This window comes from Cyprinus carpio, chromosome A16 (assembly GCF_018340385.1).
Source record: "Cyprinus carpio isolate SPL01 chromosome A16, ASM1834038v1, whole genome shotgun sequence".
NCBI classification, from domain to species: Eukaryota; Metazoa; Chordata; class Actinopteri; order Cypriniformes; family Cyprinidae; genus Cyprinus; species Cyprinus carpio.
The window spans coordinates 19,797,821-19,821,248 of record NC_056587.1 but is presented as its reverse complement, the minus strand read 5'-3'; the positions used below and the strand labels follow the sequence as shown (position 1 = coordinate 19,821,248).

At 36.3% G+C, this 23,428-nt stretch overlaps 1 protein-coding gene across 3 annotated transcripts in view; it reads left to right on the top strand.

Annotated features, from left to right (window-relative positions):
• The window catches only part of csmd3a (CUB and Sushi multiple domains 3a), a 227,044-nt gene extending 204,173 nt beyond the window's left edge, over window positions 1–22,871 (top strand). For all 3 annotated transcript variants that reach the window (XM_042773196.1, XM_042773197.1, XM_042773195.1), the window contains exons 60-70: window positions 5,260–5,433; window positions 11,861–12,034; window positions 12,251–12,324; window positions 14,886–14,997; window positions 15,750–15,929; window positions 16,164–16,229; window positions 16,917–17,075; window positions 18,423–18,535; window positions 18,923–19,010; window positions 20,957–21,092; window positions 21,181–22,871. In XM_042773196.1, the coding sequence (XP_042629130.1) occupies window positions 5,260–5,433; window positions 11,861–12,034; window positions 12,251–12,324; window positions 14,886–14,997; window positions 15,750–15,929; window positions 16,164–16,229; window positions 16,917–17,075; window positions 18,423–18,535; window positions 18,923–19,010; window positions 20,957–21,092; window positions 21,181–21,340 (1,436 nt within the window). In that variant the 3' untranslated portion in view covers window positions 21,341–22,871. The remainder of the gene's footprint in view (window positions 1–5,259; window positions 5,434–11,860; window positions 12,035–12,250; window positions 12,325–14,885; window positions 14,998–15,749; window positions 15,930–16,163; window positions 16,230–16,916; window positions 17,076–18,422; window positions 18,536–18,922; window positions 19,011–20,956; window positions 21,093–21,180) is intronic.
• Window positions 22,872–23,428: the final 557 nt, after the last annotated feature.

The following is a 23,428-nucleotide window of genomic DNA, read 5'->3' as shown; positions in this document are numbered from 1 at the left end:
CAAAGCTTTAGTCGATATTCTCTCAGATCAGTTAACAACACAACGGTAAGCAGCTGCTGGGGGGAATAGGTTAAGGTTAGTTGGAAAAGATTGGGAAGTCTTGTCAAAGCACCTTGGCCGAGAATAAAGGTGGTGTTTTGGAGGAAACGCTTTATACTTGGCAACACTGCTGTTCACCTCGGGGTCAGCCGTGCAGATGAGCAGCAGTGACGCGCGGTTCTGTCATCCACACTGAGGCGCGGACAGCCTTAGGGACCTGCTTGAGCGATGGGCCTTTCTACGTGCAACACATGCTGAGCGACTGCAAATCTCACTCAGACATGATGCAAAACACGGCCTGCAGAGCACACAGCTGCGAGAGACTGCTGCTGGTTTAAGCCTTTTAGAGCTGGAGATAAGCTGGCAGTCCTGCCCTAAACTCACGCCACTGGTCAAGCCAGAACATGTTGACATTTTGGGTCAATCAGATAAACAAAATTTATTGTCAGCGTCCAGCAAGAATGCAAATTACTGACACTGCAAATTACATTCATTTTTAAGCTCTAACTTTTTAATTTTACAAGCTTTCAGGGTGTTTTCTCTTTGTATTTGTATATAGACAACTATTTAAAAGCTTGGCTTCTGACAATTGCAAGTTTTTATATATTACAATTCTGTAAATCTACCGCAGTTACATTTCAGAATTTTGACATTTTTCTCTGAATTTTGCTATTTAGATTTTTCTCTCTCTCTGAATTTTGAGTTTATTTCTCACAATTTTGTCTTCCTCTGAATTTTGAGATTATATCTTACAATGTTGACTTTTTTTCTCCCAAATCTGATTTTACATCTCGCAATTCTGACCTTACTCTGAATAGTATTCCGTACTCTGAATTCTCTGAGTTTGTCACGCAATTCCAAATTTTTTTGTTTGTTTGTTTGTTTTTTTGTTTTTGTTTTTTCTCTTTTTTTAAATAATGGTAATTACAAAATTTTATCTCAGAGTTTTTCCATAGACAAATGCATTGTATGAGTTCAGATGACTAGACATATTGTACATAAATCAAGTGGACTATAGTGTTTTTCTTTTATACACACACACACACACACACACACACACACACACACATGCATATCCATGGTTACTCTGAATGGTTAGGAATAATAATAACAATTTTTATTTTTGGGTGAACTATTTCTTTAAACTAGGTTAGGAGGTTGTTTTTATGCACTAAACATGTCATTTCATCATTGAAGCTGTTTTGTATAAAGTATGTAAAATAATCTGTATGCATACAGTACAGTGTGTGTAGTATGTTCTTGAAATATTTCACTTGATACCGACTGTTAACTGAAGCATCAACTAACAAGGCTTATTGCATGTGTTTCTTTAATAATTAAGTTAGATTGCATAAATCTATTTAATAGCAGTGAGTTTAATATTCAACACCCTTCTGAGAGACGTGAACGCTTAGCATTTCAGTTTTTAACCTTGTTAACTTCCATGTTTCATTAAACCTGACCCCTGAGCCGTGAGATTCACACACAAAATCATCATATTCTTCATGCTTGTGTCTGCTTAAAGCGGACTTCACACACCTTGAACAGCCGCTATTCTCATCTATTATACATTATACATCCTCCATCCAATATGTGAAGGCTTTCAATTAACCAGGTCAACACCACAGAAAACTACTGCTCTTGCTTTATCCCTCCACTTTTGACTTTGATTGGGTCGGAGAGCTCGCCAAACTCTCTGGGCCTGTCGCTGAAATCTGGAGTCATCACTCCCAGTGCCTCATATTTACTGAAGCAGCGGCAGAATGAGCTGCGGGCTTAAGGCCAGTGCGCTCCCCTGCAGAGGGATATACTGTCCTGCCTTCACACTTAATCTCCGAAGCTAGGAACAACTCACAGGATGTTTACAGCACCTCCAGATCGGCGAGGCAGCCGTGAAAGGCATGTTTTCCTACTGAAGAGAATTGCATGAAGCACAAAGCTTAGAGGAGCGAACCCCCAAAAATGAAATATGTCATAATTTACTCGACCTCATGCATATGCCTTTATTTACTTCTGTGGGGCCCAAAAGGAGGATTTTTGAAGGAAATTCAGTTTGAAGGGGCTGTCAATCTCGAAAAATGGCTGTAGAAGTAGTAGTGTTTCAAATTTGGGAGATTCGTCACCACATTTAGCAATTTTCCCATAGTTCCTGCAACTTTTAAAAATGCTGTTTTTGTGGTAAACATACTGATTTATCTATATACATTTCATATATACTATAAAGATATACTATATTTATACACACAAACATAAATACAGTATGTACATATTTATATATCCCAATATGGTTAAATACCACTAATGGGCTGTTTACACGACAACATTTTCAGCCAAAAACTGAAAACTTTTTATGGGTTTCGACTGTTCGTTTACATGACAATGGCATTTGGGGACTGAAAACACATATTTTTGAAAACAGGTTTCAAAGTGCAAATTTTTTGAAAACGCCACCGTTATCGTTTCCGTGTAAACACCCAATACGAGAATCTTTGAAAACGGTGACATCATGCGCGTGCGTAGTACTAGTTAGGTATGTAGATATGCGCAGTACGTGTGGATTTTAAAGGCAAGAACGAACAAACATACACAACAATGTAGCGTACATGGTACTGTTGTTGCTGCTCAAGAGTTTGCTAACGCTTCTTCAGCATAGTGTGGATTATGGTATAATCGTCACTTCCTTTACTAACAAGGTGACAGCACCAACTACTGGCCTGGTACATATGAAAACAGAAAGCAAAAGCAGAAATCCGCAAGGACTGTAAGACTCGTTTGGAATGCCATGAATAATAACAAATCTTCCTAAACTTATAGAAAATGTTTTTGTGGACCTTTTTTAAATGTCATTTTGTGTTCCATGTAAGAAAGGTTTGTAATGACATGAGGTTAAGTAAAAACTGTGCCTTTAATGAAAGCTGATGGCTGTTCGATGAACTAATGGACAAGTAATTGACCTTTGAGTCTAATTTATCAGTTTTGCATTGGTAGATTTACAAATGAACAATAGGATCGGGACTCCTGCACATCCTTTTTAGAGGTTTTTTTGGGGGCACTTGCTTTCCAAAACATCTCATCATTTATTCATACACCATCCAAACCCCAGCTGCTCCCCACCGACTGCTCTGCAACACTGTCAGAATATCAGCCCACAAGTTTTTCATATTCTCCTTCTGCGTCCTTTATTGCCATTCGAGATTTGCAATTTAAAACATCTTTTGATTGGCCCTGCAGACGTTTGCTGACTTCTGTTGATTTCGCCAATGCAGGAAGTCCTAGCATGTTATTTGTAGATAAACATTTGCATGGATTTAACACTCGATCCATACACACAACGGCAGTGAAGTCTGCCCTGAAAGTTCAAATAAAAATGATGCAACAGTTGCAGGTTGCAAAAGATGAATCTCAGCCCTGAGGTGATACCTGCACTACAGTTTCCAGCTAATGTTGTGCTTAACCAGCCTCTTCCACACCTCTTAACACCTTGAAAACAAGCAAAAGTGCTGTAAAAACCCTGTGTTTTAGTCACCCTTTGTAAATAACACTTGAAGCTGCTGGGGTGATCATCAATGATTTATTGAATGTAGTGTTTGTGCTTTATTATATGATGTTGAAGTGGAACATAGTCCTTCACTGTAGAAAAACTAGAGAAAAAAAAACCTTCCTTACTTCAGTGATAGGCTTTCAAGACGGTGTACAAAATATTAAATCTTGGCCAGGGCCTCAAAATACAGATCAGGATTCAATGTCACCTGACACTGACACAACACAAGGAAGTTTGGTTGGCCTTTTCCTTCTATGATATGTCGAGATATAAAAAGTGAATGGTGAACTTGATTTAGTTTGCAGTGTTTTGCTATTTAGAACTATTTGGTTGGCATTGTTGGTGTGAAAACAGGTGGTGTATTAACATTTATTGTGTTTTCTAGTGATCCTGACAGCAGTAATTGTAGTCAGATAATTTGTGTGTGTGATGTTGTACAGCTAGCAACTAAGTACTAACACTGTGGGACGATTCAAAATGAACATTTATTTGAACTCTCAAGTGTTTGATAGACATTCAAATGTTTTAAAATCCAAACATCATATTAATTCATTACATGGGGTTATTAAAGTTGGCGGTTTAATGAAATGAATATGAATGAATCAAATTCCTGCTCATTGGGAACAAATGAAACAATAGAGTCTTAATGTAGACACCATGATGAAAGTGTGCTTGAGCAACCATGCATATGAAATATGATATTGTTTTTGTGCAGTATTTATTAGATTAATATTTATTAAGATTAAGTTCATTTATTACTGTCTTGTGCTCAGTGGAAATGTGTGTTTCGTCTGGTGGTTTTGTATTTTGGATAGAAATGCCTTGGGAAACCGTCTGAAATGGGGACATGTTTGTGAATATAACTGCCTGTATTTTTTTTTTTTTTTTTTTTATCTGTTGGATAGACAAGTAAACCACAAATGAAACCACATTGGCACACATTCTGGCTAGAGTTAACTATAGAATAAAGGTTGACTTTAGAAAGGTTGAACTCTCTCAGTACAAGACTGTTAGGTTGGTCCGAGGTTAGGTTGGATACATTTGGACGTTTTTTTTTTTTTCACATTATTGCTGTTTCATGAGTTGTGTTTCATAATACTGTTTAAATTTTGCTCAAAAAGTCTATAATAGAGACCGCTTAATGTTGTCTAGAGTGTGACAAGAGCAGCAATGGTCAAAATGTTCTAAAAAAATCGTCACATTTTTCACAACAATATTAAGCAGCATAACTGTTTTCGAAATAGATAATAATAATAGTTTCTTGAGCTGCAAATCAGCATATTAGAATGATTTCTGAAGGATCATGTGACACTGAAAACTGGAGTAATGATGCTGAAAATTCAGCTTTGCATCACAGAAATAAATTACATGTTAAAATATATTCACATAGATAACAGTTATTTTAAATTGTAATATTTCACAATATTTCTGTTTTTATTGTATTTTTAATCAAATAAATGCAGCCTTGGTGAGCATAACAGGCCTTTAAAAAAAGATCAGATTGACCGAACAACCTCAATTTTGCGATCACATTTGTGGGCTTACCTAATTTGCATAATTCCTCTATTGAATCGCCCTGTGAAAAAAAACACCGGCAGCACAAATGAATGACACGGTTGCTGTGCTGTCATGCATTCTTAATGAATTCTGATCTCTCTCCATGTGTTTGTCTCTTCCAGCGGTGACCTGCGCTCCTCCGCCCAGCGTGTCTAACGGTGAGGTGGAGGGCTCTGTGTTTGAGTGGGGCACCAGCGTGAGTTACCGCTGCCTGATGGGATACGAACTGTCCTTCCCCGCTGTCCTCACATGTGTCGGCAACGGCTCCTGGAGCGGAGAGGTTCCTCTGTGCCTACGTGAGTATACTGATGCTTTTACCTGAAAGCAGTAGACCCCCATAAAATGACAATTATGTTCTAAACCTTTTCTAAACATTTCTTTCTCTTGTCCGGGCTCCTTTTATCCCCACTTTTATCCGTATTTGATTTATTCTGTTAAGCTTCATAGAGAACAAAGCATTAAAAGCACCGTTGAAGTGCTCTAAACATCTTGGATGTTTAATTTGAAGTCTTCTGAAGTCATATGACAGTTAATGTGCAGAAGAGATTGAAATTTAAGCCATTTTTCACTGATAATCTTCCTTTCTGCCATATCGCTCAAATCTCATTTGTTAATACTTAACTCTTGTGTAAACTGTAATTCTAGTAAAATAGAATTTGCACCAACTTGGTGAGTCTGAAATAGATGTTGTTCAGTCAGGAAATAAAAGACATACCTCATAACTTACTCAAAGAAATAACACTGATGCCACACAGACTTAAAAAAACATGAAGCTTATTTCCAAGATCATGCAGGTTAAACCTTGAATTTTAATACAATATATTGCAATAAATTAACAGAGAGAGGCTTATGTTTATTCTGTATTTGAATCTGAACCTGAACGTGCAGAGAGCAATTCTGATTGGCTAGTGTTTTTAGCATGCTAAAAAGCATGAGTCACTCTCTTGACAATATTTAGCTGTTTACGGAGTCTAGGTCACAGAGAGACGCGTGTGATTTCTCACGACACCTATTTCAGTGATATCTGTCAGGTGCATACTGATGCAAAAACTGTTCACTTACAGCATCTTTTCATGAAGCAGCGAGATCTTGATATTATAAATGAGAACAGAGAGCTGTCCAGATATTATGATGCATATGAAATAGATGCAAATGCTGATAAATGAAAATGCACAGTCCCATTTCATATGCCATTCATCCTAAAAAAGTGTATTCCAAATTGCAGTGTGTCAAATGAAGTATTACTATGAATTACAAACATGCGTTACTATTTCTGGTGGATTTTCACACACACATATAGTATCCTGTCATGCAAAGTGGCACGCAAAAAAGTGTCAGACTTCAAATGTCTCAATATAGGGCTGTCAAAGTTAACACAATAGTAATGCATTAACAATGTAATTCACAAAAAATTGTGCCATTGACAGTTTCTATCTGACCAGTGGTTCAGGGTTGCCAGGTCCACGGTTTTAATACATTTAACATTATTTGTAGCTCGCATCCTATCCTATAATCACAGAGAGCTTTGTGCTTTGTTACTTCTGACAGGAAACAAAGTCTCAGCTCTCAAATAATGTCAATTTTGTCAGCTCTGTTGCTTATTTTAACCTCTAATATTATAGTAATAATGTGTGTGTGTGTGTGTGTGTGGGTGTGTGTACATACATAACTGATAGACATATGTCAAACTATATTTGTATAAAACTCATTTGTGGTGGGAATTGGCAAGAGTCAAGAATCTGAAATATTTTGAATGTTGTTGCATGTCAGATGCAAATGATGTATGAAATGAGATGAAAAAAGCATTTTTACCAGCACAAAGGTACACGCTGAATAACTCTGATACCAGCACGCTTATAAGCTTTTATTTGTGAGAGCTTTTTGCACAATTCTGTCGTTCATAAATGCAAACAGGCTTGCTTTCGTCATCCATAACCAACAATCCTCTATGATCCATAAAGAAAAGCAATCTCCTCCTAAACAGAACAGTGTCAGCTGGGGGAGACTGTAATTAGCATTTCATTTTCTGATGACTTCATGGCATTTCTCGCCGTTCAGATGGCAGATATCCATACACTGATGCTTTCATTACATTCACAATGGAGAGAAACAATAAATGGCATGCAGCACAAAGTCTCTTGCTTAATCCCAGTTTCATAAAGTTTTGGTTGAATTCTAGCAAACATGCTATTTTAAAGTAAACAGCTCATTCATTTCTTCCTCATTAACAGCCACAAACTTTCCAAATGTACTTTGGAAGGCAGGATTTTTCGCATGAATGAATTCTTTGTCAGACAGTAATGTTTTTTCCAGCTGGGTCCCATCTAATGCGGTGTGTTTTGTTCCCATACAATGTCGTATCTGTGTTTGCCGGTCAACAGCAACCTTTAAGACGGTGTTGAAACGTGCCCTGTGCACAGGCCGTAGATAAGGTGGTAGAAATTCCAGATTGTCACTTTTTAGTGCTGATAAGGCATAAATCGTAATTCATTCTTTCAGGACTCTGCCAGAGCTACAAGATTAGAGCTGTGTTAATGTGCGCTTCGAAGCACACAGATCATAGACAAATGGCAGCTCAGAAATTAAAGCCTCGTCCCATAGATCCAATTCAACACTGCGTTGCAACTTCCATGAATAGGGTATAAAATAAGAACCGAAACTAAGGGCTTATAATTTTGGGACACGTGTTATTGTGTGTGTGTGTGTGTGTGTGTGTGTGTGTGTGTGTGTGTGTGTGTGTGTGTGTGTGTGTGTTTACTGCATTAAATAAACATTTATTTTAGAATTTATAAATATTTCAATAAACATTTTACTTTTATTTTATTTAGTTAGGTGGTCAAAGTAAATATTAGATATTATTGATATTATTAATTTTAAAAGCTTATCATTTTTGGGACAAATTTAAAACCCTGATTTGTGTCTTTTATTTATTCATTTATTTAAATAAACATTTATTTTTGTATTTATAACTATTTAATCCATATTTTATATATTTTATGTATTTTATTTATTATTATTATTATTAATTTTATTAAGAGACAAAATGTTGGTTTGTACGTATTCATTAACTTATTTCTTAAATTACAGGAAAAAAAAATTCAATTTTTTTTATTCATCTATTTACAATTTATACAATCATATAATTATATATAATTATTTGATATAATTAAATTTTAAAATATATTCAAATAGAAAACATTTATTTGAAATTATATTAATATTTCACAATATTACTGTTGTTGGTTTTTTGGTATTTTTGATCAAATGTAACTTTGGTCAGCATAAGAGAAAAATCTTAAAACATATTCAAAAGATTATAATCTTTTGACTGACATAATATGCAAATAAAAGTGTTGTTGTTGTTGTTGTTGTTGTTGTTTTGTTTTTGTTTTTTTGATAAACTTTAAGTAAAAAGTTTTCCCATAATATTTGTTCTTGGTAAATTTTATAGTTTATCTTACAGTATGTAACAGCAACCAAAGAATGTTGTATTTGCACCTCTAATGCGTAACAATAAATTTTGTAACACCAAATTGTACTGTATTCATGGAAAGTGCTGAATATTAAAGCATGGAATCTGCTCATCAGAAGATTAATGGCTATATTTCATCAGGTTAATGTGGTTAGCACACTGTAAACACACCAGTGCAGCGTTGTACATTTGGCCATCTGCACCGAGCTGCGGTGTGAAATTCAGATTTGCTTTTTGTTGTGTGCTGTTTGTTGCTTCTCCAAAGCATTGTATTATTCATCAAGGAACTTTTTTTCTGACACAGGGCCTGACTGGGTTCTCCAGTTCTGATTATTATGCATAACTTGCTCTAGCCTAGAGCTGTTAAAATAATTTTTTCACTGAAAGAAAAAAAAATACAGCAGTCAGATGAGAATGGGCTGCCTGCACTGTAAAAACATCACAGATTCTTTTGTCGCGGTGCCACCTTTAGCCTCCGAGGCCTGCCGTTGCATGTGGAATATATAATGCTAATAAGTGTTTATGTGTTGTGCATATTTGCATCATTATCCATCACTGGCCTGTCACACTTTCAGTGCAAAGAATACACCTGGTCAAAGTACAAAATGCATTAAAGTGTTTTTATATGGGTGTTAAGGGTGTTGCTCAAAGATTTTAATTTAATTTAATTTAATTTAATTTCATTTCATTTCATTTCATTTCATTTCATTTCATTTCATTTAATCTTTGTTTTATTACATTCTCAGTACTGGCCTAAATGTTGCTATTTTAAAAATATTATTATAAAATTATTATTTTAATTTAATTTATTTTTCTTTATATTTTTATAACAATATAACAAATTTATAACAAAAAAAAAACATTCTCATTACTGGTTGCTAAAATATATTATTTTACATTTTATTTTATTGAATAAAATAAAGACTGTTTTTTTTTTTTATTTTACTTAATTTTGCTTTATTTTATTACAAACACAAAAGATTCTCAGTACTGGAACAAGCTTTTGTTTTTATTGATTTTATGTTCATTTATCTTTTATCTTCTTTTGTACAGCACTTTGTTCTGCTCTGTGGTTTTGAAAGTGCTTTAGAAATAATGTTGAGTTGAGTATTATTTATTGATTTGTTTGTGTGTTTGTTGTGCTTAGATTTATTATTTAATTTCATTTGTATTTAATTTCATTACGAAAAGAAAAAAAAAAACATTCTCAATAATGCAATGACATGCATGCAAGTGTAACTACTGTCCAAAAACTCACTGTGTTTGGAAATAAGTGAATATTAATGATCAAAATCACGTATTTGGTATTTGGATAACGCTTTTGAAGGGCAGATACCTTGACAGTTCTCCTTCAGGTATCTTGTGGAAAATGCGACAGGGTGATCTTGTTTTATCACAGCAGTCTGCAAAGGCTTTATGCATCAAAGCACTGCCAAGAAAGCCTGATCCCCACGGCCACAGACCGACTGATCTGCCGTTTAAAACTGCTTTAGCAAATGGCTGATGGCCATCGGAGTTGACGTGCATTAAACGTCAGCATACAGATGCTGTGCAATGCAATCTGCTGCCTTTGATTAAGCGCTGCGGTGGACAGAGTCCATGTGGTCACACTCAGAGCCGGTGGGCTGTGATTATTCATCACAGATCATGTCAGCTGCCGTGCCCCCTTTGGCCTTCAGCTTCATTTTTAAAGAGGGATAATTACTCCGATTTACATTCAGGTGAGCCAACCTCTGCACTCGTGGGGCACGAAAATTCGCCTCTCGACTTGTGATCTTTAAATACCACGTAGCCTACAGAGCTTTGCTGCAATTTACACTGTATGTCAAACTCTTTTGCCCTGCTGAAATCATGACATATCAACTGTGGAAATAGGTTTCATTTTGGGTCTGTCTGTCTTATGCGCTCTCAAAGCTGTTTTCCGTTCTTTTGTATTGTGAAACCGAAGTCTGCCAATAACTGTCTAGCTGTTTACATTCGATTTATAGTGTATTGCAGCTGAATAATGAAAGTGCATGTGTACTGTATGGGTGTGTATGTACAAGAAAATGCCTTTGAGCTCAAAATGTAAAAATAAAAACCAACACTGAGTTTTTCAAATCATATGCAGAGATTTCCTCCAGAACTTAAGACCTGCCTGGTTAATAATTGACTGTGTGCTGAACTCGAACGGCATGTATTTTTAAGCAGTATATGTCTCCTGCTCGGCCCGTGGTCCACCTCAGGAGTTTGTTTTGAGGGTCAGGTCGGGTTACTAGCAGATAAATCATTCAGAAAGCAAGGTTATCAGACCGGATTTTCCTTGACAGGGGCTGTGATGGGATCAGGCTTGTGGGTTTCAGAAGCAAAACATTTTGTGAGAAGAAATAATCAGAAACAGAATCCTGCTAATCAAATGCTTGTTAGATGCATTTAATAAAAAATGGCTTATTAAAGTTACAATTAAATCGATATTGATCATGTTTCCTAGCACAAGTGTTGCTCAAATTTGTAGTTTAATTCATTTTATTTTATTTTACTTTTTGTTTTATTTTATTTTACTTTATTTTTCTTTATTCTATTACAACCACAAAACATCAACAGTACTGGTTGCTAACATACGTGTTAAAAAAAGTTTATTTTATTTGTATTTTATTATGATCACACACATTTTTTATGGCAAAAAAAATATTTTATTTTTATTTTGTAAAACATTCTCAATACTGGCAGAAGTATTTTATTTTATTTTATTTTTATTTTATTTATTTTTTATTTTATAAAAAACAATTATAATTGTAGTTTAGGTTAACAATAATAGTTGAGACAACTAGAACATTTGCAGTGAGTGTTTCAACGTAAACTTATTTTAAGTTAAAAAAATAAGTTTAAGGAAACATTTCTCATTTTCATTTAGTTTACATTTTTAATCTAATATTATATATAATATTTTATTTATTATTTTATTTTATTTAGCATAAATGTATTTAAATTTTTTCTCATTTTCACATTTTCATTTAGTTTCCATTGAATGTTTTATATGTTTGTTTATTTTTTTATTATATTTTATAATTTTATTTTATTTCAATTAAAAAGAATGAGTTTTAAAGTAAGCGATAATAAGTCTGATAGAGAAACCAAAACATTTGCAGTGCATTTCCAGTTAATAAAAGTAACCTTTTCTCTAATTAAATAACATATTCCACTCAGAAAAGTGGATGTATGTAAATCAAATGGGCTGTTAATGGCAAATTTCACTTGAACTACCTTTACAGCCAAGTTCTGCGGTGACCCCGGGTTACCTTTGCGCATCAGACGAGAAGGTCAGAGCTTCATCTTCAAAGCCGAGGTCACGTACAGCTGCAGCGCCCCCTACGTGCTGGTGGGCTCCTCTACACGCACCTGTCAAGCAGACGGCACATGGAGCGGGACACAGCCGCGCTGCATAGGTACACCATCTTCTGTTCTCAAAAGAATATTTTAACCTCATCAGCGAACACTGCTAAACCAGTAATGACCATAATATCCACTCCAGCTTTGATCTACGATGAAAAGTGAACATTATGACCTGCTACTACGGGTCACTGCCATTACATCAATGACTGCATCTGCTTTTCCTAATCCAATTATACAAATAACAATGTGTCATTCTGCTTTTACCGCAGAATCGACTCGGACGATGTGCGACAATCCCGGCACTCCGGAGTACGGCTCTCTAAACAGCAGTCTGGGCTTTAAGGTAAGAAGAAATTGAGCAGCGAGCGATGCTCTCAGACTATCTAGAACTCTCGTATCAAAGCCATTATGATGAGAATAAGTATAAGGCAGTTCAAAAGGCCCATTTCTGTCAGTTGTAGGCCACTTTTATCTTCAAGTGCAAAAACGGCCTTTTCAAATGGCACAATGTGCTTATGAAGAATTGAAAATCATATTTTCCATCATTGCTGAGACAAAAGGAGATTCGCTCGCCCAGTGACAGTATGATCTGAAGGCGTTAATGCCACATCAGAGAGATGTTTCAGAGAGACCCTTCGTTTGAGTACACGTCAATGCGGGTCTCTGGCGAGGTATTGCCATCTTTCTAGACTGCCCTGTCTTTATAAGCACAATTGATTTATTGTCAAGTTGATTCAGTCAAATGCTGTTTGAAGTGCCCGGGGCAGTTTTAGGATGTGCGACTGTCTCTCGCATTCAGCTCTTAATGTCTGGGGAGAGTTTACTCTTCAAACACTCACTATATTTGCCCGAACGCCTCTGCCGGTGCTTTAATGGCTCTTCAGACTCCGTTGTTTTTTCCTCAGAGGGGCAAGAGAATTGAAAAATGAATTGGGCATTTAATATGAATTGGGCATCCATAGCCAACTTTGCCCAACATAATATCAGATCGGTGGTAGAATTGGTCAACTCGATTGGATTTCTCAATAACCAATGCTGATATCAACACAGCAGAGCGAGTGACATGTATGAGACAGTCAATTTAAGCCTGAAACATACTATTGGAATGAATGTTGGTTTAAAAAAAAATCATAATTTTTTTTTTTTCAACCACAAAAAAAGTATAAGCACTGGCACAAGTGTTGCTTATTTTATTTTATTTATTTTTTTATAAAATCTTTTTTATTTTATTAATTGCAATATTAATACTAAGTATGAATGACAACAACAAATATGCATTATCCATAGCCAAAAAATGTCAATAGATTTTGGAGCCGTCAGTTATGCACTGCCAATAGCAATGATCTCAAAAGACGGCTGTTAGCGCCAGCATCTATAGTCGACGGGTCTAATATGAAAAGGTTTGTCTGTTGAGTTTGCTTTGGATCACTCATGCCTTGAGGAATGATCTCTTTGAAGGGCAAAATAAAAGCCGGTCCTCTCGGCTGGCTCTCTGTGAACACAGGCCTCTCCGCGTCTTGTTTGTGTCAGTCGGGCTGCTGTTGTCACCGATTCCTTTAGAAGTGTGTGGTGTAATGAAATCTAATGTTCCAGAGTTTTGAGCCTTTCATCTCAGCAGGACTCACAGACTCCGCTTCCCCTCCTCAACATGTGCATGTTCGGTTGCTATAACGCTGAGAATTATCTCTCCTGTTTATACAGGAGTTCCTTCACATGAAGGCTGGTTTTCCTTACAACACAAAAACAAACAAACAAAACGGAAATAAGTAAGACTAAAGTATATAGGGGTAATCAGCTAAAATAAATGTGAGGAGAGTGTGTGGCATTCAAAACTGAAATGAGAGAATACTTTTTGATTTGTTATTTAATTCTTTAATTTGAATTGAGCTTCTAAACAGAATGCAGAATGTGCTTTAAAAAACACACTTAGTGAAATTAGTATAAATTGATTATTTGTTGGCAGTGTTTGTAATTTATATATATATCATACTTTTAGTTCTCTATTTATTTAATTCTTTGTTTGTCTTATAATAATCGCCTTGAATATATTTATTATATTATATTATATTATATTATATTATATTATATTATATTATATTATATTATATTATATTATATTATATTATATTATATTATATTATATTATATGCACTCTCATTCAGATGTTTGGGGTCAGTCAATGTTTTTTTTTTTTTCACATTTTCCGCAAGGATGCATTAAATAATTTCAAAGTGACAGTAATTTGTATAATGTTACAAAAGTTTTCTATTTCAAATAAATCCTGTTCTAATGAAATTTCTGTTTATCAAAGAATCCTGAAATAAAATGCATCACATTTTTCATAAAAATATTAGAATGATTTCTGAAGGATCATGTGACACTGATTCAGCTTTACATCAAAGGAATAAATAACATTTAAACATATTTTCAAATTTTCACATATTTGGTAAATGGTAATAATGTTTCAAAATGTTGCTGTTTTATTGTATTTTTGATCGAATAAATGCAGCCTTGTTGAAGATAAGAGTCTTTGTTATATAAATAAGTATAATACATTAATATCTTACTGATGCCAAATTTTTGAATGGTTCTGACTCTTCGTTTTAGCTGATTTGAATAAAAATTGGCTATTATTCTGTAGCCATTATATCTGGAATTATTAGCCTACTTCCTCCTTTTCTTATGGACTTTACCTTTACTGTAGTTCAGTTCAAACTCATCACATCATCATCACACTTACTGTATGAGTTGAACAGGAGATGATTCTTAAATCCTGAATCTTGAATAGTCCTGATATCTACTATATTTTCACCAGCAGTGTGTATGAGTGTGAGAGGAGAGATTTGTGTGTGTGTGTTTGTTTAAATGTGTGGGCGCTCTGACAGGCTTATCTCTGTGCCTCAGGTGGGCAGCACAGTGAAGTTCCACTGTCAGACGGGCCACTTGTTACTGGGCTCCACCACACGGACGTGCCAGCAAGATTTGACCTGGAGTGGCACTCAACCAGAATGTATCCGTGAGTCCTTCTCGCTTACCTCCACAACAGACGCCTACTTGGACTGTTTTGTTGTTTTGTTTTTTTGGATTTGTGTGAGTGTGTGTGCATTGTACTTCATCTTTTCCAGATGTCTGTTATTTTGTTTTCTGGTTTTCTTGGCAAGTCATCCATTTGCATGTCATGGTACAACTTTGATTTCACCCTCCAGGAGTTTTCTTTTTCCATATTCATGTCATTCCATGTGAAAATGAAAAATATTGCTTTACCAGACATGCAGTATATCACGTGAATGGACAAGCTCTGTTGCATGTATTATTATGAGCAGCTCTAGTAAGTGTTACTGTGTCTCTCAAAACTTGTCTGTCATATTTCTTCCAAAAATCATTTGTATTCTGTGTTTGTATCATTTTTGCATAATCATCCTAAAAATTTTGAATACGTTTTTTCAAACTAAAAAAAAAAAAAAAAAAAATTAGTATACAAATAAAAAATATTTTTTTAAATTATTAATTATTCTAAATATTATAACATATTATATTATATTATTGTATTGTATTGTATATAAAAATATGTTTAAAAATATATTAAATTATTTCAACTGTTTAAAAATTTAAATTATAAAAAAAAAAAAAAAACGGTATTACAATACTTGCTAGTATATTTTATTTATTTCCTTTTTGGAATGAAACATTAAATGGATATGTTTTTTATGAGATTTCCCCATGCATCAGAACATTAGAGCTTACTGCTTGGCATATCTCCTAATGCAGCCCACTCCTGTAAGCAACCAAAGACCCCTCCGCATGCCAACGTGCTGGGCATGGACCTGCCCTCCTTTGGCTACACGCTGCTCTATTCCTGCCAGCCTGGTTTCATACTCACTGGGGGCTCGGAGCATCGCGCGTGCCGGCCGGATGGATCCTGGACTGGGAAAGTGCCCGTTTGTAGAGGTAAGCAGTGCAACACACCATCAATACAGCACACAGTGCAGAATTCAGATATGTGCTTTCCACCTGAACTTTGTGGCCTGCGACTTTTCTTCCGTTTCTTTTGTCTTGCGGGGGCAGAAAGCGACTGATGCCGTTTCCTTTGCATGATGTGGGAAGTCATGTGTGAAATGATTTTCTTAAACCAATTTCAGATGCAGTGACTCGTTGTTGCAATGATATGCATTTTTCTTTCAGCTGGCTCGAAAACAACTGAAAAAGTCATAACGCCTGTTCAAGGAACATTGAGTCCCAAAGTCAACGGTGAGTCTCACAATGCTGCAAAAATAATGTAAAATGAATAGTAATCACTGCTTGTACATGCCTATCTCCATTATTGTGTATTAAAGGGATAGTTCACTCAAATTATTTTTTCAACCATCATTTAAATCAGTTGTTTTAAACCTGTATGAATTTCTTTCAGCTGTTGAGCACAAAAGACATTTTGAAGAATGTGTGTAGTCAAACAGTTGATTGTAGCCATTGTAGCCGGATTTTTCATAACAAACATTTTTATGCAAGGTAGAGTCTATTGCCATTTGCACTACAGAGAAAATGTATACTACATTTAATAATTTCAAAAATATTTATTATGCTAAATAAGAAATGATTACACAAATCTGATTATATATTTATAAATCCACATATAATGTTGTTGTTGTTAATTATTATATATTATAGTTCATTATTTAACGGTAGGCTACACAGTTGCCAGGAAATATAACAACTTTAAGTAGCAAGTTTTTTTTTACAGCTTGGATCACAGTTTTAGAGTCTCTAGTACAGCATATTGCTTTATTAACGTTGTTGATGTCACTGATAAAGTAGAGAATGATCTCTGAGGTCATTCACAGTGAGATCCTTCGAAAAGAGTTGGAGGTGTTAATTGCACCTAATGCAGTGTAAATGGCTTCTTAACTTCTTCTGCCACATTAAATCTTCTCGTTGCAGTTCCTGACGACGTGTTCTCGCCCACGTATGTGTGGAAAGGTTCATTTGAGTATAAAGGAGTGAAGCAGCCTATGGCTTTGACAATCACTAGCTTTAACGTGACTACGGGGAAAGTCAATGTGACTTTAACTAACAGGCACTCAGAACTGCTGTTGTCAGGTAAGAAGCCATAATGGCAGCGCCGCACAGTACAGCTCATGTCATGAACACTTCTAGCAGTGCATAAACCTGCTGTAAGCAAACCTCTGCTCTGTGTAAGCTCACCTGTTAGACAGAACAGCTCATGTCAGGAGTTGTAGGAAAAATGTCAATTACTGTTATATGTGCCTTTAGTGCTAAAAGGGGACATCGGATGAAATTTCACTTTTTTAGCATAGAGTTATATTTCTGCCGTGTTTGCCAGCCATTTTCTAAATAGATAGCTAGCTATTTGAATAAGACCACCTCCAACCCATATACAGAGTCCAAGGCAGCAATTCATGCGTCTTGTGCAAGCGGCAACTGGACACAAACCAAAATATCAGATTATTCATAACAAATGAATGAGTCTGACATCAATGCAAAATCTTCATGTTATGAAACACTTGAGCTGAAAACTAAAAACAAAACTGTGAAACTAATATTATAAAGGCCGGGACACACCAAGCCAATTTCGAAGAACTACTGTAGCGCTGACAAACGCAGACGGTTGTCGCCTCGTATCGGCAGCGTCAGACCAAAAAGTTGCGCTGGAACACACCACACAGACTACAGCCGACGGCAAACTAACACGTGCGTTCTGCGCATGCGTGAGAGGAACGAGCTGTTCATATCAGCAGCTGTTAAAAGTATATATACATCATTCAAAAGGAGAAACCGAAACAAAGATATACGAGATAAATGCAGATATACGAAATGTAAACAAAGCAGCACTTGCTTATCATTTTTAATATCAGTAACGTTGATAACTTTAATCATTTTAAGCGGCTCATGTTGTTATGAAAACATTCGCTTATTAGAATGATTGGGAAAGATCATGTAACATTTAAACAGCCTTCTGTCTGTACCACCTTCCTTCACATGCTTGTTTTGCTTCAATTCTCGGCACTGACTTGTTCGCTAAACTGAACATCCAATCAGAGCTCTCACTCTCGCCGACGGCCCCGACGTCTCGCAAACTGCCGCCGATGTGAGCCCAACAAGAGCCGACGAGTGGAACACACCAAACAAACTACCCCGACCATCGCTCGCTGTCTGCCCGGCGATGGCAAACGGCCGACCGTTGGCTTGGTGTGTCCTGGGCTTTAAGCGGACAGTTCAGACTTCTAATTAGATGAGCCACATTCAAATCTGTTTTAAAGTAGCCAATGTTTACACACCTGTGACTACTTTTATGTAGAATTTTGTTATTGTAAATTTTAATCCCAGTACAGTTGCATTAATGAGCAGGTGTACTCAATGAAAAGGCCACTGCATGCAAGTGAATGCAACACAAGATATGTTTAATGTTTTGTGGTCTGAACGCAGGTGTTTACAAGAGTCGAGACGCTCGTCTGACGCTGCAGCTCTATCACATGAGAGCTCTGGTGAAGAGCACCTACAGCAAGATCACTGAGGAAACCTTGATCATGGATGGCTTTGTAAGTGTGGACTAATTAGAGTTTCTAACTAACAACAAGCTGCATGGTTCATGGTCTTGCTCAACCCCCCAGTTTTGTTCTTATTACTAAGGAGAACAGTACAATTTTTGTACCATGGGTTGATGGGTTGAATATACTGTATGTTTAAGCTGAAAACTTTTGTTCTCCAAGTAATAAAAGAACATAGATTTGTTCTCAGGTGCAATAGTGCTCTGTTGTACTCGTTCACAAAACATTTCTCTGTCTATTTTTAAACTTTGCAGTAAAAGAAAACATGTATTCAAAGAGCAGTAGAGAGCAATATCCTGTAATATTGCACAGAACATTCGCTCTATTCAGAATTTGAGAGAACATGATGTTCATCTCTGTGTTGTTGTTCTCCTCGAGGTCTCTGCTGACCATGAAGGAAACACATACTTGTTTCAAGGCTTTATACAAGGTAGAGACTACGGCCCATTTGGACTACAGAGACAAGGTATGCTACATTTAAGTAATGTCATAAATGATATTTATGATTTTATGTTCAGCCAAATAAGCAATAATTATAAAAATGTATATATATTAAGATTTGTATAACAATAAATTAATTGTATTCTGAAGTACAGTTTAAGATTTTTGAAAAACAACTGTGATCACAATTAGAGAACACTTAAAGATACCTCCAAGTTATTGGTGTTAATTTGGCACCTGGTGCTAATTTCCTTAATTATAAGGCAAACACTATTTAATTGGCAGCATTCCTACAATTTTCACTGAGATTGCAAAATGGTAGGCTACTCTAAGGTGACTGAAACCCTGCGCCAGAAATTTTTCCAGATGAAGGCTAAAGCAATGACCCTTTCAGCCACTGTGAGAGAAGCTGGTCATTCAAATCTGTGGTTTCTAGAATACTGCAGCATTACAATGACACTAATTCAAGTCCCCCAAAAAGTCTGGTCATCCACGTAAGACGAATGAGAAGACAGGACAATGCGGAGACTCTCAGTGGGGAATAGGTTCAGCACTGCAGCTGGAATTGCTCGCTAGTTCAGTCCTGAACGGGGTATGGATCTGTCTCGGCACGTTTAAGAGAAGTCGAACTGAAAGCACACTCTACAGTGACCAAGACTCTCATCAGCAGAGAGAATCAAAAGGTTAGGCTCACTTTTGCTGAGGAGCATGTCGTGTGGAGAGAGGAGAACTGGTCCAATGTTCACTTTAGTGATGGGAGCAAGTTTCATTTATTTGGGTCTGATGGGAAACATCACACCAGCGCAGTGTGAGAAACTACAGCTGTCCTGCAGACGCAGATGTGCTAAAGTCACTCAAAGCAGGGGGCTCTACGCTTTCTACTAATTTCTGACAGCTGTAACACTTCAAAATTTTAGTTGTAATCATCTTGCATGCTACAGTGGTTACTGTTCTCTCATTTTGATCACTGTGTTTTTCACAAAATAAAGGGTTTTGTTGAAATGCCTTGGAAATTTTGTCGGAAAATACAGGTGCATCTCAATAAATTAGAATGTCATGGAAAAGTTCATTTATTTCAGTAATTCAACTCAAATTGTGAAACTTGTGTATTTAATCAATTCAATGCACACAGAATGAAGTAGTTTAAGTCCTTGGTTCTTTTAATTGTGATGATTTTGGCTCACATTTAACAAAAACCCAAAATTTATTTAATACACAAGTTTCACAATTTGAGTTGAATTACTGAAATAAATGAACTTTTCCATGACATTCTAATTTATTGAGATGCACCTGTATATTAGAGGATCAGTGGTATATCTACAGCTAATATTTCTTAAGATTTTGTGTTATGAAGACTAACAAAATTTCAGAAAAAAAAAGTAGTTATTGATTGTTATATTGTTATAAGTTTTTTGCAACTTGTTTATTATTTCCTGTTTGGCCCCAGTATAATATAATATAATATAATATAACATAACATAACATAACATAACATAACATAACATAACATAATATAATATAACAGAACAGAACAGAACAGAACATACAGCATAAAACAAAACATAACATAACATCATAATACAGTATAATATATGCAGTGTATGCCACCAGATTATATTACTTCTGAAATAACTAAAGAATTGCAAAATCTTATTATAGACACCTAGCAACATCATCCACTCATAATCACAGTACCATTTAATAATAGCAAGAGCAGATCTTTCATATCTCTTTCATAATATCTTGCATAACTCATTTATGTAGTAACACATAAATCACACTTGCGTGTATCTTTAGATTAATCAGATCTCTTCGTACTCCAGTTTTATTTGAACAATTATGCTACTTTGACACTTGACATGAGCTGTTTATTTATTTATTTTGTTTTGTTTGATTTTTTCAGTCGTGTCTCCTAGATTGATGTACTGTAACTCTATTAGAAATGATTATTTCCCATCATACATCATTCAGGTCTGAACATAATAGAGCCAACCAGGAGCCCGGAGATTCCACCCAGAACCAACAGCAGCTCTGTGGCCGTTGCAATTCTTGTGCCTTTCTTTGCCCTGATTTTTGCAGGCTTTGGGTTTTATTTCTATAAACAGAGGTGGGTGCAATTTCAGCAGAGAAATTACTGATGAAAAAGATTAGAAAATCTGATTCCTGATGGTCTTTTTCTTCTCATTTGATCGCAGGAAGTCTGATAAAGCGGAGTACAGCGGCTGCTCTGTGCATGAAAACAACAACGGCCAGGCTACATTCGAAAATCCCATGTACAACACCAATTCCAAATCCATCGAGGGAAAGGTCGTCCGCTTCGATCCCAATCTCAATACGGTTTGCACAATGGTTTGAGAGTTTGATGCTGTCAGAACTGTCACTTTTGTGTTGCTATATAACTTGTTTTAGTCTCTTCGAAGCAACTTTCAAGCACAGTTTGGGGCGCGGTCCTGACACAGCAGCTCAAAGCTGTGCACAGATTTGCAGGAAAACGTCATATTCTTCACCATTCGAGTGGAGAATTATATATTATCTACATCTCACTCTGAGAGTGTTGATTTTGTATTTAAAAGAAAACAAAAACAAAAAGTTAGGTGTCCTTTTTTTAATGTGAGATTCATGTGGAGCAAATTATTTGAAGCAATTCCAAGGGCGTTCACACATACAGGGATTTGTTGCGTTGAAAAGTTGAGCAACGTTGAACTTTATGCAAGTCAACATGATACTGTGACTACCAGAAGGAGTGAAGACATTTGATGTGATAACGTGATCCATCTCTTTTTAGATACAAAATGGTTAAGTTAATGTTCCGTATGATTTCTCTGCTCAAAAAAAAAAAAAATGATGCATGGAGAATATTGTCAGAAATCATGAGCATTTAAAGTCCATTCATGCACTGATAATCGTTCATTTACTTCATGAGTGCTGCTGCGATTTATATTCAAATTTTTTCTTCTGCAGAATGCTCATTTGTACCGGCAAGAAAACTGATTCTGTCAAACAAGCTTATTTTTACTCACAACGCATCTCAGCGTGTGATGAAATGGCTGTATGTGTGAACGCCCCTTTAGACTGTGCACATCATCTCGTCATCGCAGTGCGCTTAAAAAGTCGCTTAAGGAACATGACTGTTCCTAGTGGATGATGCTCTCTTTATTCTCATCATGGAATATCAACACTCAAGTATTTTAATAAGGAATGATTGCTATTACAAATTGTTTTTAACAATTTAACAAATTGTGAACTAATCCTTTGAAGGTGAAGTTTGTAATTTGTTCAATATTTAAAAAAATTCTGTAACTGTGAGTAAGCCATTCGTAGGTGACTTCCTGAAGAGTGTAACACTGTGGCTTTGTGGTGCTTTTCACAATACTCTTTATGATCGAGCATCCTGACATGTCAACTTTAGACTCCAATGGCGGTGGAAGGTGTGTGAGGGCCAGTTCAGACAGAAACACATTCTAGCGTTAAAAATAGTGTAACTAAGGCTACGTTTACACGGCAACGATGTAGTCAAAAACGGAAAAGTTTTTCCCTTACATTTTTAATAAGTTTAATGTAAACACAACAGCGTTTTCAAAACAATTCACGTTTACACATATCTTAGAAAAAAAAAAAACGGCCAAAAAAGCTGTATTGCATATGCCAGGCCACAGTGGCGATTTCTTTAAGACTGCAAGGGAAGCTCGGCTTCCCTTATAATGTCACAAAATTAATGGTCAAATATGTACTATTGTATTAACATTTTATTGACTAAAAATGCGTTAGAAAACGTTCATCTCAACGATGAGTTCGTTCAGAATCAGTTACATATAGCAGGTCAGCTGACTCGATTTCCTTCTCATACATTCCCGCAGCGTCACAGTGCATTTCCCTATTGAAGCCCAGCGCCATTGACTTCAATGGGGCTGCTTTGAACGTTTTTTTTTTCAGCGCTTCGAAACTAGACGGTCATTGGATAAACGCTGCGATTATGTCCCGCCCACGGACGCTCAGCGTCTCTGGGGGTGAATGGGGAGTGGGCTGGCCCGGACTCCGAGCTTCTGCGTGATGATTGGAGGGTCTATCGAAAGACTGCATCTCCTTTTGACTGACAGCGATTCTGTACTATAAGGAATCACTGAAGCTATTCGCGCTCAGTCCCATCGCGGATTTCTCAAGTTCAGTCGAATAAAAACTGCTGCAACCTATTTATTTTATTAGTGGCAACAATTGGAGCTACATCTGCAGGTGTAGAAAGGAGCTTCTCCTGTTTAAAGCGACTCAAGTCCTACACCCGAAACACAATGGGCCAAGGCCGTTTAAGCAGCCTAGCTTTGCTGGCCATTGAGAGGACACTGGTCAAGTCACTTGAAAACGACTCCTAGTTGGTACGACAGGGTCACAGACCATCATTTTCTTGAAAAGGAACGTAGGGCAGAATTTACTTTTAAATAAATAGAC